At 33.7% G+C, this 19,382-nt stretch overlaps 1 protein-coding gene across 3 annotated transcripts in view; it reads left to right on the top strand.

Annotated features, from left to right (window-relative positions):
- The window catches only part of LOC123261823 (Krueppel-like factor 3), a 252,539-nt gene that overhangs the window by 111,072 nt on the left and 122,085 nt on the right, over positions 1–19,382 (top strand). For all 3 annotated transcript variants that reach the window (XM_044723655.1, XM_044723652.1, XM_044723656.1), the window contains one exon: positions 7,615–7,783. In XM_044723655.1, coding sequence (XP_044579590.1) covers positions 7,615–7,783 — 169 coding nt within the window. The remainder of the gene's footprint in view (positions 1–7,614; positions 7,784–19,382) is intronic.

The raw sequence follows: 19,382 nt of genomic DNA, 5'->3' as shown, positions 1-19,382 counted from the left end.
ATTTTTCATATATTTATATATTAATATATGAAAAATATATCAAAATGCATGTCGGTATTCAAATAAAGGCTCTTGATGAGTGTAACATCAGGATGAACTTACATCTTTAAAAATATCAATAATTAAGAAATGACCTGATATCTTGTGAACTATTGACATTTTTAAAGATATAAGCTCATCCCGATGTTACACTCATCAAGATCTTTCATTTAAGTATCCACATCATTTTTTCATATATTTATATATATGTATATATGAAAAATATCAAAAATGCATGTGGGTACTCAAATGAAAGCTCTTGATGAGTGTAACATAAAGATGAGCTTATATTTTAAAAAATGTCAATAGTTAACAAAGTACAGTGCAATTTAACAAAAGTCAATAAAGTTTAATAAAGAAAAATTTTATTTATTTATAGTTAACAATTCAGGGTAGTCACATAGTGACTGCAAGGTTTCTAGTTAAAATTAAATCATTTTTTATTTTAATTAAATAAATTGCTAAAAATTTTTTAACTCGATTAATTTAGAAAATTAATGGTATATTATTTTTTGAATAAAATGATCGTTTGAAGACTTAAATTGAGTATAGTAGGCTGGTGATGCAGCATACAAAAATAAAATATATCCCCACCGCAAAAAATGGCTATAAACCGAATGTAAGTTTATATTCGGGAGCAGTTAATAGGCATCATATATATGTTGATAAACAGCAGTCAATAAAAGTCAGTAGTAAATCCAAAAGTTAAATAATTAAAAAATAATAATGTTATTAATGTCTGGCGTTCACGTACTAATTAAGTGAATAATACCGGGCGTATAATTAAAGGGGATTAATTATTTAATATGATTTATCGGGTCGATATAATATTGCGATACAAAAATAAAAATATAAATAGCATGTTCAATTATTTTATTGAATGTGTACAGTTAAATATTAAATGTTAAATATTTTTTGATTATGATTATGAATAATAACATCCTGGAAAGTAGAACAAGACCACAGTGATCGGACAATGGCGAAAAGGAGGCGGAGTTGATGCCAAAGATACGACAGGTGAAAGCAGTGGCTCTGCCTATACTAATTTTATGAATATGAGAAATTAATAATTTTTATCTCGAGGCTCCTGATTCTTCCTTACTACCTTGCTACCTGGATGATGGGTCTTTCCTTTTTTTCTCGGGCTTCATATGGCTTCTCTATACCTCACTCACTCACCGACCGACGGACGAGCTGAAACTGGATCGACTGACTCGACTTATTGATTATCTGACGCCGTTGAGTGTTGTACAACCGGGACTATGTAATTCAAAATTATTTTTTATTCATATCTGCGGTTACGGTAATACTACGGTCCACGGTAAATATCGCGTATCAATAACACTCGTTAAAATAATATAACAGTCTTCAGCTTTTCAGTCTTGCTGCAATTTAAAAACCATATAAACATAAATAAATTCGATTCTGATGCACATAAATACAAATGAAATGATATGAAACGAATAAATAATACTACAGATGAATGAGCATTAATTTAGTACAAATGATGACATGCTGCTCGTATTTAAATCAATAAAGTGGTCTGCTGTACAGTTAATGAACTGATAATTAGTGGCTGCCGAATAAGTTTCGTATTTTATAGATATATAGGTTGTATGTATCGCGTTTGAGTAGAGTGGTTTATTGGCGCTGGTATTGGTTTGAGGCATTATGTGAGTACATGCAAGCCCACAGAAATTTGATTAATGTCCTGGTGGTGAATTTGTTGAAATTTATTGAGTTCGGGTTCACCGTCTCACGCGGTTTTCAATTGAGAAAGAGCGAAAGCAACGGTACGATTGTAATGGAATCATATATAATATTTTATTTAAGTTGAGAAATATATATTTAACCAAGGAAGAAAGTTTTTATTAAATCGTTCTTCAAAGATGAGTTATTTCTGTTATTAATTTTTTACATCGTCTGCTGATTTTTTATCGAAATTTTAAGTTTTTATGGTTCGAAGATATTTGTTATTTTCGATTATTTAATTTGAACTTTTTTTTCAATTTTTAAGATTTTAAAATTGATATTTTATTAATTTAAAATTAGTAGTAGGAACAATTAAGAGAAATTTGAATTTTTCACAATTTAGTTTCTTTCACAATTTAGTTTTTAGAAACTCAAAATTTCCATAATTTGAGATCGAAACCTGAATTTTTTTTTTTTAATAATTAGAAAGTTGATTTTTTATTTAAGTAAACGGCTACCCAATTTCAAAACACAGTAACTAACAATTTAAAAATTTTTTATAATTCTTCTTATTAAAAAAAAGTTCGTCCGCCAAATTTATAAAAAATTTGATTCATAAATAGAAAATACTTGAATATAAATATGTTTAAGAAAATACACTCGAAATTAAGGTCTAAAAGTTACAAGAAATGTAGCAATACTAAAAAAAAATCAGGTATAAAAATTTTGCAGTTACTGTGTTTTAAAATTGGGTCGCCGTGAAATTAAAAACTAAAATTTTCGATCATTTCTTACAATTCAAACTTTAAATTTAATTTTCAAGAATTTAAATTTCTTAAAATAATTTCAAAACTTCTCGTTTTTTACCAAGTATCCGTTATTCTATGATCTCCTAAAAAATCTCTCAAAAACTTCCTCAACCATTGTCTCAATTAACACCAAAACCATTGAGCACATAAATTTCTTTTATCTTTTTACCCCGTAGTCCTATTAAAAACTTCACTACATAACAGCTGTTAATTATTCCGTGATTGAGTGTCCTTATTTGTTGGCTCGGCACGACAAAATTCTCGTTTTATTGGCCATTAATCCCAAGCGTCAACTCGTTTATAAACTCCAAGATAATATTATTAATAAAAGTGTCTTTACACTAACAAACTCTATCTCAACAGAAGATATAATAAAAATTTGAATAAAAAAGTGTCTCTCGGTCACCTGAATAGTCCGAGGCAGATGATCAGGCACATGATCAATGACATCTTTACGAGGCTCGAGATAATAAAGTGAAGACGGAAGATTAAGACGAAGAGAATGAACAATGGAGGCGAAGTAAAGTGTTAAATGCTGGGTATGATAAATCTGTCGTAGCTCAAGTCAATGCACCTTTCATCTACTTCTGCTCAACTCAAATGTCTTAGATGTAATGATCAAGCTTTTAGATCATACTATTCTATTACATTATACATTGTACATTGACATAAATGTACGTATAAGTTTTAACCTCACGGGCTGGGGTAGGGCGTGCCATAATAAACGGATAAGTTGTCTAAGGTGATGCTCTGATGTTACATTAACAGTTCACCGAGTAATATTAAAGCATCAATTATTCTTAGACTCTAAGGGGAGAATTTAGAATTTTATTTTTTTTACTAGACTAAAATTTAATTTAATATTTTTCTTTATTCACGGCCGAAAGCACGTACTTGCTACTTCTGTTGGGAATCAGAAAGACCGACATTTATGCTTTGGTAGGGGCGCGCATGCGCGCTGCTCTAGTGCGCTGGAAGAAACTAGTTGTGCACTGAATTGATGTACGAGGCAGCGAAAAAAAAGTATTCACCAGAGCTGACGCGGTTTATTGTGCACTCAGGCCTAACCTTAAAATTGCTTTTGTGGGTTCTTATGTCGTTGTGTGTTGAAATTTATAATCTAAAAAATTATATCGAGTGAAAAATAATAAAAATTTTAAAAAATGAATGCGTTATCATCATCAAAAGGAAATTTTAAGGAATTTCGATACGGAAGCTAATCTAATTATAAGAACAGATACGTTACCTAAAAAGTCTGCAGATAAATATTTACACAGAAAGAAAGGTTCACTTGAACCAAGAAAATATTTTTCTTCCTAATTATTTTCTTGACACAAGAAATTTCACTTATTCCAACAAAATTAATTCCCTTGCTTCAAGAAATACGTGTCTTGATCCAAGACAATTTATTTAAATCAAGAAAATTTTCTTGTTTTGAGAAAATTTCTCTCTTGTTCCAAAAAATTAAGTTCTTGACAGAAGTAAATTTTCTTGTCTTGAGAAAATTTTTCTTTTGCTCCAAAAAATTAAATATCTTAATAATAAATTTTCATTAATATTTTTATTGACGAACATGTCAAATGGGAAGATCAAATAATATTGAATCATTTTTTTTCATTCATTATTAATAATTTTTATAGTTCATGTACTGGTAATAGTTGTGATGAAAAAGAAAATATGCAATAATTAACTAAAAATAGTTGACAAATTACTCGAAATAATTAAAATTCTGATAAAATTAATGATTTTAATGTATTTGAGTAATCAAAAATTAATAAAAATAAGACTATTCAATTGAATTAATTTAATTTTAAAAAGTTACTATTATTTTTGTCTATTTAGATGAAGTCGATGCCCGCCCCCGACCAGCCGCACTCGCTTCGCTCGTGCCGCAAATGTCGGGCGGGCATCGACAACATACTAAGAACATTTAACTGTAACGTTAATTGATTTGTAAGTCAGCATACTTTCGGCCGAAAATAAAGAAAAATAGTATACACCACACGGGCAGAAAGTTTGAGAGCCCTGAACTGCGCGCCATGATGCCCTCGGCTTCGCCTCGGGCATCATGGCGCACAGTGCAGGAATCTCAAACTTTCTGCCCTTGTAGTGTAATATACTATTTTTATCAATAAAAATTCGATATTTTTTATGAAAAAAAAATTTATTTCAATTTCTTGAACCATGAAGATTGTTTAAAAATATACCAGATTATTATTAGTATCCAACGAAATTAAATATATATCATAAAATAATATAGGGCGTCAATAATTGGGGCTTTAATCTCAGAGTAGAGTTGAGAATTCTGTCAAGAGAAGACTGAAGTCTTGAATATTAGATACGCGTATCATAAAGCTACGTCTAAGTCAATATCTGAGCAGGAAATGTAGCGAAGCAAACTTGTCGACTGTGGAGTGTTCTGTCATGTAACTGACAATTGATCATTAAAAATTCATTTGGTTAAAACTTTTATTCGACATAAATTCGGAATTTAACACGACAGCCAACAGTCAAGTAGTTAGACAAGCTCTTGCTTCTCACCCTACTCTTTATCTGCTCGCGGATGAATCACCCGATAAAAAAATAATCATTTTTTTAAGAAGTTACACTACGCAGTTTCGCTGGTTTACAATTTTATGACCGAGATCGGTTTAACGAGCCTCGAACCTTTTTAACCATCCCAATATAAGTGTATTATATCGTTGTGCTCGAATTACCTGATACTGATGGATCTACAAGACACCAGTCGTCGTATAAGCATAAGACAGGGCAAGAAAGATGCTGGATTTTTGGCGTTACGCCATAAACTTAAATCTTACGATTCCCGGCTGTATATATATGACGCCAATGAGCTTGTTGATCTCTGACGGGTAATGAGGAATCAACCAAACGGTTTATTTTACGAATGCATCATTCAGGTACTATATACTTGCTTGTATATAGATGTTTTCATATAAATTGTGATTCCTGGGAACAGAAACATAAATTGTCCGAAAAGAAATTAAGTGGTAAATAAATTGAGAAGTTAACAGGGTCTTATAAAATTTCATGGGTTTATTTTTATTTTGGAGCTTTTTTAAAAAGTGGGTCTTTGAATTTTGATGAAAATTTAAAATTTGCAAAAAGTAAGACAATTATTCTGTTCAATTATTTTTATCAGAGTTATTTAATTAAAATTGAACTTCAATAGCTTTTTTTTTTCTATTAAAAATATCTCTTCACTACGCCTCATTACACACCAAGCCCATTATCTTCAGATGCTTCACAATAGTCTGTCTAAAAAAATTAGAAACCTCTCGATTAAAAAACACTACAAAATATTTAATATTATCGTCAATAAAAATAAAACTTCACTACTAAAGTTCAATGAAGTTTCTACTTTCGTGTGCTGATAAAGAAACAAAAAAAAAAAAATAGAACATAATAAAGTGTTATGGTTTTTTTAGCGATAAACCGCGTATAGCGTATGCTCAGAATTATCGAGCGGGATTGATCGCGGTTCGGATGTAGTAATTACTCGTTATTACATGGTTAGGCTCATTACCTCTTAAGCGCAATTCCTTTTTATTATTGGAACGGATCCTCGCCCTCCCCTCTGCCCTCCACCCTCGGGTGTAACGACTAAACCTACTCTGCAATTTTTCAATTTTCTAAACTATTCTATTTATAAATGCGAATAATAATTATCTGTTTATCACTTGTAGTCTGTTATTATTATAATTTTATCGGCGTTTAATAACAGCCCATTATCGCACGCTCGAGATAAAAATTACCGATAAAGAATAAATGCTGAATAATAAATAATAAATAGTTAATAGTAAATGGATAATGAATAGTTGAGACTCAAGTGGAAAGCATAAATATAAAAGTACTGTAAGTATTTTAACGCTGACAGTTGAGTAAGAGATGTAACAATATAAAAAGATCTCCATAGATCATTAAGCACATCTCTGTCAGCAGGAAAATCAAGCGAAGCTTGCTGGTTACTCAACTTAAGATGCATCATAATTGGTGTAGCTTGGACTGGGTGTCAAGTTGGAGTTAGATCCTCCGTTCTTGATGACATTGTTATATTATACAATATCATATGTGATATGTGATATTTTATGTGTAATGTAAGAAAGCATCTATCGACAAGATCGATATTCTGTAAACACGACTTTACTGTCACACACTCGACAGTAGCCTCCGGCGTCTACAAACTACTCACCAGCATTACCAACAGCAGCATAAGCAACAGCAACAGCAGCGTTGCATTATTAGCTCTTTATATCGTGTTCCACGACTCGATCCATTTATTTAGTCGTATGACAGGTGGCTCGCCCTCAAAGTGGTTAAACATTCCCACGTTTCGTCAGATTGTTCGCGGGAACAATAATTTACATTTGCCTAGGCCTGCCTCTGCTGGACCCTGTCCCGTAGCTATCACGTTTTTATCTTAATAACTGGGAAAATCTCCGTCACTTATTGATCTTAATAGTTTGCTATTTTATGGGTAAAATATGAATATCGAAATAATCGTAATTAATATTCATTTTAATAATTATATTAAGGTATGCTTATTAAAAAAAAAGAAGAAAATGGACCAAAAAAAAAATGATTTTTAAAAATTACTTTGCTTAAAACCGCGTATGGAAATTCTTAAGTTAGAAAAAAATTTATTTAGGTTCAATAAAAATTATTTGACTTAATTAAAGATGAACAAATTTTAAAAAATTATTTTCTTAATTCAAGAGTTTTTTTTTTTGGAACCAAGACAATTTTTCTATTAATCTAGATCTTTGCTTGTTAACATTTTAAACTTTTGAAGATCTTAATTTCAGAAGGAAAATACCGTCAAAAAATTGTTAATTTTGCGCTGTCTAATGCAATTTTTTTCTATAGAGATATCGACAGTTGATTTTTTGATTAATTTATTTTTATTTCATTTTTTTATTTTTTTTAATGAATGGTTAATATTGAAGAAAAAAAAAATTAGATCCAGATGGATAAAAAATAGAGTTTTTAGATTGAGAATAAAAATTTTGAAAATTAACCAAATTTTGACAGAGAATTTTCTCGTTTTGTTTTCTAGGCAGCGGGACCGCCAGTGCAGCTTGAACCAGTGGACCTGTCGGTGAAGACTCCGGTGGTTCTGCAGGTGCCTCGTTACAGTCCAGCGGCAGCATTAATTACCGGAGCGGCCAGGAGGATTCCATCGCCGTCGACAACACCCACACCGCTGCCGATCTGCCCGTCTACTGGTGAGTCCTCTTACGTGTACTATGTTTATGTATAAATGTATATGTATACATTTATATTTATGTGTGTATAACTTGTATTTGTATCTTGTAGCTTGTTCGGTAGGGTCGCTAGATACCCAGCCGGAAAGATAGCTGTAGCTCAAACTCTCTGATGTGAAAATTCTCCGTAATTATTCAACAGTCGTGCGGTTTTCACAAAGGTCACATCTCGGGTCACGGGTGTCCAGTTTTTGCATGCATGGAATATTGATTAAACACAGGTTAACGACTTCGTGACCGTAATGTTTAATCATCAATTATTGCTGCTATAATAATTGTTTTTTATTGTTATTTCACAATTATTTTGTCATTGTTTGCCGTTTTGTCGTCTTTACTTCAATTTTGATTTTTATTGCAATACTCAAGGCCAAAATGTATTTATTTATCGCACTTGTAACTTGTGCTTATAATAAGCCCTTGAATATTGAATTTTATCGTAATTTTTCATTCAAAAAATTTTTAGTCAAAAAAATTATTCAACTTAAAGAAAATAAAATTTTATATATTTTAACATATAAACATGTCAAATTTTTAATCTTTATTCCGTTTAATTAATTACACATTTTTTTAATTAAGAGAAAATTTTTGAATCAATTAAAATTTAGAACAATTATTTTGTTGGAGAATTTTTCAACTTGATAAAAAAAAATCAAACTCTTTAAAATAATTAAAAAAAGTTTTTTTTAATACTTATAATTTATAACTAAAACACTCCCAACCTCAATTGTCATTTGATAAAAATCAAAAAAATAAAAAGCGTTACATCCTGTCGAATCACATATTTCTATTAAACAGCCAATATAATATATAAAAAAAAAAAGCAAGAACAACCTCCGTAGCGTATAACATACAGCAAAATATCTTTTTATCGAGCACTCGTGGAAAACAATAGAATGTCGAAGTGCCTGAAGGGGTTATCGTTATCTCTCTTTGCTCTATCCTCTATCGTGGTTTTCTCCTGGGGAATGTCAACGAAGCTTACCAAGAATCGGCCCCCTCGAAGATGTGCACCTGTGCCGAGCGTCCAGCGTTCAGCCGTTTGAGATATTCGACGTCGAACAAGTAAAGTGGAGGAGAAAGAATTAAAGTGAGAAGGAGAAGTGCTGCTGATAGTTTCTTTCAAGCTTCTATAACTATACTCTTCTGCAAAAAGATGAGCAAGTTACGCTGCAAGAAGAAGAGTCGCCGGATAGTGAACGAAGGCTCACCTCTTGAAGAGAGTCTAAGAAGAAGAAGAGCAGGTGGAAACGCGTTTAGGTTTAAAAGAGTGAACAGTGAACACTGGGGACTGCAACCAGTGACGAGGAATTTTATTTTTTTTTGCTACATCCGTTTAGCCTTTTGTACTCGATTACTCCCGCAGTACAACACCGAGAAATTTACCGAGCAACCGGACCGAGAGATATCGCCAAAAGAAAAAAACAACCGGAGATTAATCGCGGAATTGAAGATATGCGTGGATTTTCGTTTCTGCATCGCTAATTCTATTCTATTTTATTATACCGTTCGAGTCCATAATGTTTTAAATCTTGTTGCTTTTTAATTCCTCTGCTGCTGTTTGTTCTTTGCTTTTTTTTGTTGTTTTGTCAACGAGGATGAGGAAATTTGTTTTTTTATCGGCCCCTCTACACGGAATAATTCGCCTTTCAGGAATTTTAAACTGCCTTTGAGGAACACTCACTGAGTGTATATACTCAGTGGAGGCTTTATATATTTTATTGTGTATGTAGGCAGGTACCTCAGGCGAATAACGATCGTTACTTACACACGGGGTACATTACGCAGACAATTACCGCGTTTAGTTAACCAGGTGAAAGTTACTTTACGCTTTACTTAAATTGGGCCTCTAATCCACTCGATTCTAATGTTGCTTGTCTCTAAAGTTTAAAGCAGCCTTTGTACTTAATAACGGGTGTGTACTTTATTTGTACTATCGTCTATATAGTATACAAAGAGTTTTATTTAACAAAGTGCTGGTTAGTTTTTTCCATTGAACCATTTGTTGGTTGCCAATTATAAAATATATTTGACAAATTGCTTTTATAATTGGTTGCTGTAACTAACCGGGTTTATTTGTTGGGCATCTAGTTAATTAATGGTGATAAATTATTTTTACCGAAGAATTGATGTTTGCTAAAATAATAAACTCTATTTAATTGGAGGAAATTCTTCAGATACTGTTCACTGAAGGTATAGAGGGAAAAAAGTCAAATCACTGTTGTTTATAGGAGACTCAAAATTTTTTTTAAGTTAAGGATAATTCACATATTCTTTGGCTGGCTAAAAATTTATTTTTAAATTTAATTAGAAGCTCTGTTTATTTTTTTTTTTTAACTCAAATTTTAAATTAAACAAAAAATTATATTTTTAAAAACAATTGCAATTGTTTAAACTTTAATGTTTTTTATCAATTTTTTAATTGTTGAATCAATAATAATTTTGCTTCATAAAAAATGACCTTTGATTCCTAAACTGCCAATTAAAAGTTTAAATAAAAATTTATTTTGAAAAAAAAATTTATCTTCAATGAATATTATTACTCAACGTGAAAAAATTAAGAATTAATTAATGTCCTTTTTTTTAATATCTAACTACAAACAAATATTTAATAAAAAGCTATTTAAATATAAATTAAATTTTGGACAATAATTTTAAGGACAAAGCTTCTCTGAATAAATGTGTAGACACAAAATACAAATAGAGTTTACTAAAAACTACCGGGGAATTCATCACGTACCATGGACTCTCGTAAACTTGTCAGAGATTAATCCCGTGGAGGCGAGGCCCCTTTACAATGAGCCACCACGGTCCTTCCCACGAACAAACGGGAAATCCTCAGCCGGGTATACCCCTTTGTCGAGAGATGAATGTACTTTTTACTTTATTTTATTTTAAACTTACACCATGAACCGCCGGCAAGTCCAGTCAGTGAAAGCAAACATAGTATAGAGTAGAATGTATAGAGACGTTGCCATCCCAACAATTGTTAAAAATTAACACACACTCATACCCTCGTTAGACCGAACCTCCACAACTATTAATCATAGTGCTTGGTATCAATGAATTGTTAAATCCGCGGATAGAAAGCCAGATAAGAATAAGGACTTGCGTCTTTATTAACAAATTATATATTTACAAAAGTCCCGTATTGGTAACAAAACTTTTCTCCTCTAACTTCCAATATAATGTAACAATATAATTTAATACCATCCTTGTTATTTTTATTATTCGTAATCCATTCCACATATTTATTCATGTGGGCGATATTTATTATATTTCATTACACCCCAGGACTATTATTACCATCATTATTGTTTTTTATTTAACATTTTTTTATTGAGTTCATTCTTATTAACTTTATCTCGAGATAGTTTGACAGATAGCAGTCGCAACATTGTTTAAACCCAGAGTTCACGCTCCCAGACTTTGATTGTCTTTGATTAATTACACTCTTTGAATTTTCTCGATGAGCAACCGGAAAGAGAGTGACTGCTCAAACCTACATCTAGATAAATCTTCTTTATTTTTTTGCTTTGTTAATCTTTAAGTCGCTAGAAAGTGACTCGACTTTTATATCCGTCTTAATAAATAAATCACAAATGTTTACGATTTTTTCTTTACTTCAAAATTTCAACGTATGGAACTTTAAAAAAAAATAAATTTTTTTTTTTTTTTATAATAATTTATTTGATCAAAAAATTATCATAAAAATTTTATGACACAAAAGTTGACAGACGTTAAAAATTTTTTTAGAATTTTATAGCAATTAAATTATTATAAAAAAAATTTAATTGAAAAATTTCACATGTAAAAATTAATAAAAATTATAAGTGCAAATTTTTAGAAGCATTTTCTTATTGTAATTAATTTATTAAAAAAATTTTAAAAATTGGCAGCTGACGGCTAACTTCAGTATGATAAAATCTTTAATCACAGAAAAATTTTCTCGAAGAATTTAGGCGTTGCGCCACTCAGTGAGAGCATCTCTAACTATTTTCTCCACCTGGTCTGCCCAGAAAGAAATACAAGTCTATAAACGATAATAGTATTAGTATAATATATAGGTACGGTTATGTGTATTACAGTAAAGTCGATCGAGATAAATCGGTAAAGAGTCAGGACTAAGGACTAAGGAGTAAGGAGTAAGAGTAACAAGTAGCGGATTTATATGTGAGGTGGGGCAGCCCGTAAGACGAGTAGCAATAGGCAATGTGGTCATATCACGCCTCGAGCCAAGAGATATCATCTTCTGGTTATACTCAGCTCATATAATAGTAATAGTAACAGTAATGCAACAATAATAATTAAAATAATAATAATTATTATTTTATATAGGTTTATTTCGTGGCTAGCCACCCAGCAGCCTTTATATTACCTGTGTATTTATAAATATCTCGATCGTGGTTCACCTGAGGCACCAGAGCTATCACCAGCGTGATAGGCATAAACAATCCAGGTTATTTTGACTCGAAAACTAGCTATATAGTAACTAGCGATTGCCTAAACGCTCTTCTGTTGGATGTTGGAGAACTCAATTAATCGATTGCAATAATTTATTGCGATGTTTTATCGGCTGTAACTGTGTAGACGCCCCGAGCGTCTTAATTATACAGCTATCGATTGATACGCACATTAATAAATTAAAGATAGAACTGAGCAACAAGTTGAGAAAAATACGAGGGTTGAGAAATCCCTATGAATTGTTCTTTGGATATAAATGCATTAGTATTTGTATTTATAATAGCGAAAAGCTTTACTCATTTAATATGACACTGATTATCATCCTCCAGCGGATGGAATTAATAATTGCGCACGAGATAGCATAAATCACGAGGAAGATGTTAGGTCTTTATAATAATAATGTTGTTGCAAAAAGTTTAATAAATTGCTGGATTTTTAATAATCCGAGAAGTGATATGAGAGAAACTCCAAGAAAATATCCAACAAATATTAAAAATGTCTGTTTTATTGACAGCATAAAATAATTGATGGAGTGTCTCGATAAAAAATTTATAATCAAATTAAAAATACATGTCCTGTTACATTAAGCAAGACGAAAAATCAGCCAATAATAAAAATGATTATTCCTAAAACTGTGACGAATTCTTAGCCCACATCGATGTATATGCAATGACAGTGCCATTAATTAGACTAAGAAGTTTTTTAACTTAACATCAAAGTTGCATTGATGGCGGAGAATGAACGGGGGCGGGTGTCGCTAAGACTAATCGACCGATTAGTCAATCAGTGACGTCTGTAGCTCACACGTCGATTGTCGATTTGTCAGCTCCTATTTCTATTTGATTTCTCCCCGGGATATTTCTCGTTACAATTATACTGTATTTAGCAGTACTTCCCACACTGTACTCAAGGCATTTATCCTCTATGACATCAGTCATCATCATCATCATCATCATCATCGCCATCAGGAAGTGCAGCACGGGTGGAAAGATAAAAGTTCGCATTGAAAAGGAGATCGCCTAGGGAAAGAAGTGTGTGTAAGAAGAAGTGTATCATGGGAAGAAATGTAGATGTTGATGTGGACGGTGATGTGAATGTAAATGTATGGTCTTCCCTTTGTGGAGATATAGACTGCGAGGAGATGATCAATGTCCATGATCACGCACACACGTTAGCAGCAATTAAGCTTATATACTAATCGGCGTGTTAAGAAATACATGTTAGTGTTGGTATTATCAATAGTACCAGTATTAGTGTGTTGTGTACATATTAATGGTCCTATATGTCTGTGTCTATGGCTGTATCTATGTGAAGTACTGTAGTACGGGTACGGGTATCCGAGAAAAGTGAGTGAGATGATCCCAAGAGGCTGCACGAGGGCGTGAGAAGTGCCTTAGCCCTGTGACCTTCGCTGCCCAGGTATATCTCCTCCACCGTCTTTCTCTCGACTTATCTTCGGTACCTTCGTCTACTATATAGTACATACGCCTCTCGTCTATTTCTACAAGTCTCTTACTCATTCCTCCCCTCGCTCTTCCCCTCTCTGGCTCACCTTACTTCGTTCATTTTTATTTTTGATAATCATCGTGTGCAGTCCGCCGCTCTCGAGCTCTACGCTACTCACGGATCGAAGGTCACCTACAGTTTAATTTTGACAGGCCCGCTGTCAACTCAATCGAGACCCAGATTACCTGGCGCCGCTCGAGAACGGAGGAAGCTATGGGCAATCTTCTGTGGGAAGAGAAACATTCGTATTGGTTGGGCAATAATAGAGTGTTGTTGATAAATTGTCAAAGTCATTGCTCTGAATATCATCAACTACTTGGATTTTCATTTCTCACGAGATTAAAGTTCAATGGTCAGTAACAGTTTTTGGATTAGATTCTAGTTGGCTCATTTCCATGGCATTTTTTTTGACATGGACAGTTTTCACATAAAGCTTGATTTAGCCTAACATCAGAATATACACTTAAAAATGAGAGATATCAAAATTTACACGGAAAAAAGTAAACTGTAATAAATAACAGTCGATTTATAATAAGTAATGATCAACTGCTAAAAATTACCATTTCAAACAGTAAAATCGTGATTTTATTATTCACTTTATAATATTTACCATTTAAACGTTACAATTTACTCTTCAAATGGAAGAAAATACTATTTCAAACAGTAATATTTGGTATGTAAGTGTTTAAAATGTTAAATTATAATAATTAAGAATTCAGATTTTGATATTTATCATTTCGTACCTAAAAAATGATCTTATGATATGTAAAAAGTATCAAATAAAGTTAGTAAATTTCTAATACAAGCAACGTCAATATTTACAAAGTAAAATGGTAAATTTTAAACGCAACGCTAAAAATCAAACTGTAATTATTGACTTGCTTGGACCGGTAAAATGTATATTTTAAAAGTATAATTTTTACTGTTTCAAATGTTAAATTCTTTCAGAGTGAGACTCCCTTCTCTTTCATCTGAGTTCCCCTTCTCATAATATGGACTATATATTGAAATGGCAATTTTTACTGTTTGAAACTGTAATTTTTTAAGATAAAAGAGTCGTTATTTACTATAGTGACAGCTACTAATCACTTATTTTGGATATTAAATTATAAATTGTGGCTTTTATACTTTCTACATTAAGTTCTGTAATATTTATTATATTTTTGCCACCCCGATGTCCGCTTTACTGTTTGAAACTATAAAAATTAACCAGAATCCGAGTGAATATTACAGTTTACTTTTTTCCGTGTATTCGTTATTTTAACGAAATCAATTTATTGCCATAAAAATTAATTTGTTGTCGGCATTATTAGTCATTTTTAGAAAATGATTTAGCTTGTTGAACAACAAAATTTGCTACCCCAACTTGTGTTATGTTATCCTGAGAAAAAATTTCTTGAATGACCATGTTAAATTATTAGATATGATCACATATTGCCACATCAGAAAATTTCTTCACTAGGTGTCAAAAAAAAGATTTGAATAAAAATGAATCTTAGTCTATTAAACGCATTGAGGTTCGCATCTTGCATAATATCGAGCTTATGCAACCTGCCCTTCCCACACTTATCACCGGCTCGCCCCTCTCTGGCTCGTGCTGAAGCTATACCGTTGCTCCTCTTTCGTCGGACTCTCTTCTCTCTCCTCGTATCCAGATCTTGGCATTGAGGATTCAAATCCTTATTCTTATCCCAAGCGAGTGGACTCCAGTCAGCCACGGAATAGAGAAGAGCCGGTGCCCTTGGCGATGAGCCTACGGGTGGGGTGCAGTAAACCTTGAAGGGGAACAGAAATAAGTTTAAGAAGAAGAGGAAAAATAAAACGCAGAAGAAGAAAAAGTAGACGCGGTAGATTGCCGGGTTTGGAGGGATGGGAGGTTAGAGGGGAGCAAGGAAAGTCAGCGGGGGTCAGAACGAAGATGCTCCGCGGTCGTGTCGGGCGGGGCTGTCCGCTCACGACTTGAACTATCGCACGCCCCCACTAGCACTAACACCAGCACCAGCATCATCCACCTTAAAAGTTTGCTTTCTTGGTTCTGCTCCAGGACTCGCTCTAGTGCTCCCTTAGCGCCGGTTTAATTCGATAATAACGAATATATGGATTAAAAGATCTGTAGTTGAGTCAATTGACCTCCAGTTCCGCTGGGGCTCATTGTTTACTTTCGTACTTGCTATTGTTTGTTTATGTTCATTCCATTTAGAGCTCTGGCGTTCTAACAGATTGTAATTGTTGTTATTGTTGTTGTTATTATCAGAGTCGACTAGTAGTTGTAGATCGCACGTGGCCAAAGAAATTGCGGAAAGACAATTGACCGTTGCCGGTGTTCTGGTACACTAGTGTTGTTGCACCCAAGAGCAAGAGCAAGAGCAAGAGCATGTTTGTATTATGGTTGTATCCAGTGCGTCGTAAATCGGGTGTCGTAATAAACGTATTATCCTTTAGAATTGCCAGCCTCGCGGACGATTTTCAACGGCCTCCACTGCTTGCTAAACGAGTTATTTGTATGCGAAACACCTGCTACTGCTCCTGCTGTTGCTACTGCTAGCGATAATAGACTGCTACAATATAATCCAGCGAAATACCCATGAAAATTAGTAACAGTTTTGAATTACATTCTTTTCAATTGAATTTATTGTTTAATTTTTTTTTTTTAATCAAATCGTTACTTCATTAATAATAGGATTATACAATAATGATTTAAAGTTGATTTTTTTACATTTCATTTTAAAAAAGGATGTTATTTTAAAGAATTTTATTGTTTTGAATTAAGTAAACTTTATTTAAACCAAGAAAAATTTCTGAGTTTAAAAATTTTTCTGTTCTATTCAAGATGAAGTCTTTGTTTAAAATTTTCCTCTTTTAAATCAAGTTAATTTTTCTGTCAGTGCATTTTTATACCGATTAATTATTTTAAAAATCGCTTAATTATCTACCTTGTAGTCAAAGAAAAACTATTATGTTTTATTATCAAGGAATTCAGCAGCGATAAATTTCATTTTTAAGAGGAAAAAACTACTTGGTTGAGTAAATGAATCGCAAAATGAGAAATACGTGAGCTGAACCGGGTGTGGATGAGTTTCTAAGACTGGAAGGAATCCATTAGAAATGAAGCGGTCTATAAGAAATAAGGACGTATTATCATTGGAGATAAATCCGGTGGTTGGGTTCCCGTGCCCCGAGCGGTGGCGCTTGACCCAGTAGCACAGGCGGTCTGTAACTCGCAAGTGGATAACAACTGGCATGGGAGATCGGTCAGTCTTGCTCTAGCCGGAGCACATCAGGCGAGTCGATGGCCTGCTCAGGCTTGGGGCTTCGTTCTGGTGAGCTGAAGCTGGGTAGGGTCCAGTTGATCTGCCACTCGGAGCAACTCATCCACTTGTTCATTTCGCCTCTTCCACTCTCGGTATCATTATCCAGCTCAACTCGTGTAGGAATGCCCTCTCCGCTCCATTACGTCTTCTTACTCTTGTTTTTGTTTATCCTTTTTCTCCATCCCATTCCATCCGCTTCTTTTCTTCTTCGTCTCCATGATCCCGGTCTCGCCTTAGTCTTATTCTTATTCTTCTTGATCATGGTCTTCTTCTGCTGTGAGTAGCCCTCCAGCGACTCGACCGCACCTGAGCCGGTTTAAGCACCTGTGGGTGCTCGTGTCCTCTTCGGCATCAGATCAACCGAGTGATCGATTTCCGATCGCGCTGTTATTATCTTCCTTCCAGGCTTTTATCACTCATTACAGCGCCAACTGCTCATGCAACAATTCGCGATTAGTCTGTGGTATTTTTTGTCACTTTTATTTATCATCAAATAAAATTTAAGTTCTCAATTTTAAGAGAAAAATTTTTTTCAATTTTTTTGATGAATTTTTTGCAGATCAGTGTTTAAAATAAATCCTTCTCTTTCAGTAAAAAAATTCCTTCTTTAACATAAACAGCCTAACTTATCACCCACTTATCCTATTCCCTGAAAAAAATTGTTTACAAACAAGTAGTCTGGTCATTGATTTTTAATAATAGAGACAAGACGATAAATAACGTAAATAATTGTAGAAAAGTATAAAAAAGGTACCAAGAAACACAAGGTTTTGTCACGTTCTTGCAATCAGGTTAATCGCTCGCTCACAATTTATTAGCGCGCTCAGCACGTACTGAAGATAGAATTGCATGTTAACACACTGATTGATTTACAGCTCTAATGCTCCCCAAGAAAGCCGTCTGGTAATCATGCCCAAAAGAACTTTACTTCCATTAGCAAAAAAACTGCTCAAAAATTTAGGACGTCTACAAAAAAATCTCCATAAATCTCCGCATCATCCTCTGCAATCAATACCCATTAAAGCACCCAAAAACCAAAAGTGGAAGCTCGTTTCCATACTCATAACCATGCCTGCAAAACCTGGAGGATCACAATAGATAAAGTGCAGTGAATGATTTACGATCATTGAGCGGACTACGATGATGGTCCTTGCTGAACACGATCGCTCCTACATGAGACACATGACCGGGGGTGACCCGGGCTCACGGGCTAGTTTGCATATCCACCCGTCTCTTTACCCGGTGGTGGATATACATCACGGATCCGTTCTTGGTGAGATCGTGGTGCAAGTGCAGTGGTTACAGTATTACCAACAACCAAGAGTATTCTTGTCCTCGTTTTCTTTGTCACCCAGGTGGCTTTCAACACTGGTCCCGGTGTTTCTCCTCCCTGGATCCCGACACCCGCAGCACCCTCGTGTCCTCTTATCAGGCGTCTCTCTTGTTGTATCTATATGTTGCATTCTATTCTACAGCAGCTCACCTCACGATCTGGGCGATAGCTCGAGTTAAATTTGCATCCGTGGAATCCTCGCGTGGCCCCTCGAGTTACTCGCTGAGGCTGAGGGTTCTCAACAAGGGTCTCTCTTTACTGAGCATATATACATATATACACATTCAATGCGAACTTAAAAGGATCTTATTTTTTTTATAAACTTTTTATTTGAGTTGCTCTTTAGTTGAGCTTTTCCACGGTATGTTGTCACGGCGTCGGACTCAAGCCACGAAGTGCCACCGTCATGCCCCTTTAATCTATATATATCTGTGTATTTCTTTTTATATATGGAAATTAGGACAACAAAATTTTATTTGATCATTTTTCTTTAAGGGGGTATTCTAGTCTAGAAGCATGAATTTCAGGTAATTTTTTGAAGTGCCGTAAAAAAAAGGCAATCAATATTTTTACCATCCATTTTTTTATAAGTTATTTATTAACATTACAAGTATACAGAAAAAAATCAAAAAAGTTGAAAATTCAAAAAATTAGCAGCTGATGAAGTGGGGGAGGGGGGTCTCAAAAAATTGGCACGCGACCATGCCCATGATTCCAACCCTCTTAGCAATCGGAAATGAAAAAATAAAAAAGATTATTAATCAAGAGTAATGTCGCTATGGCATGAACTACGGTCATCCCTAAATTTCAATTTTTACTAGTTTTTAAAAATTCGAAAAAGTAAAAAAAAGTAGTAAAAAAATAATTTTTTTTTTTAAGCAGTCGCTATTTTGTGAAAAAATTTTTTTTCAACTTTTCCCTAGTTCATGCTATAGCGACATTACTCTAG

Source organism: Cotesia glomerata, linkage group LG3 (genome assembly GCF_020080835.1).
Source record: "Cotesia glomerata isolate CgM1 linkage group LG3, MPM_Cglom_v2.3, whole genome shotgun sequence".
NCBI lineage: Eukaryota > Metazoa > Arthropoda > Insecta > Hymenoptera > Braconidae > Cotesia > Cotesia glomerata.
Note: the sequence above shows the minus strand (reverse complement) of the source record. Positions and strands in the feature narration are given on the sequence as shown.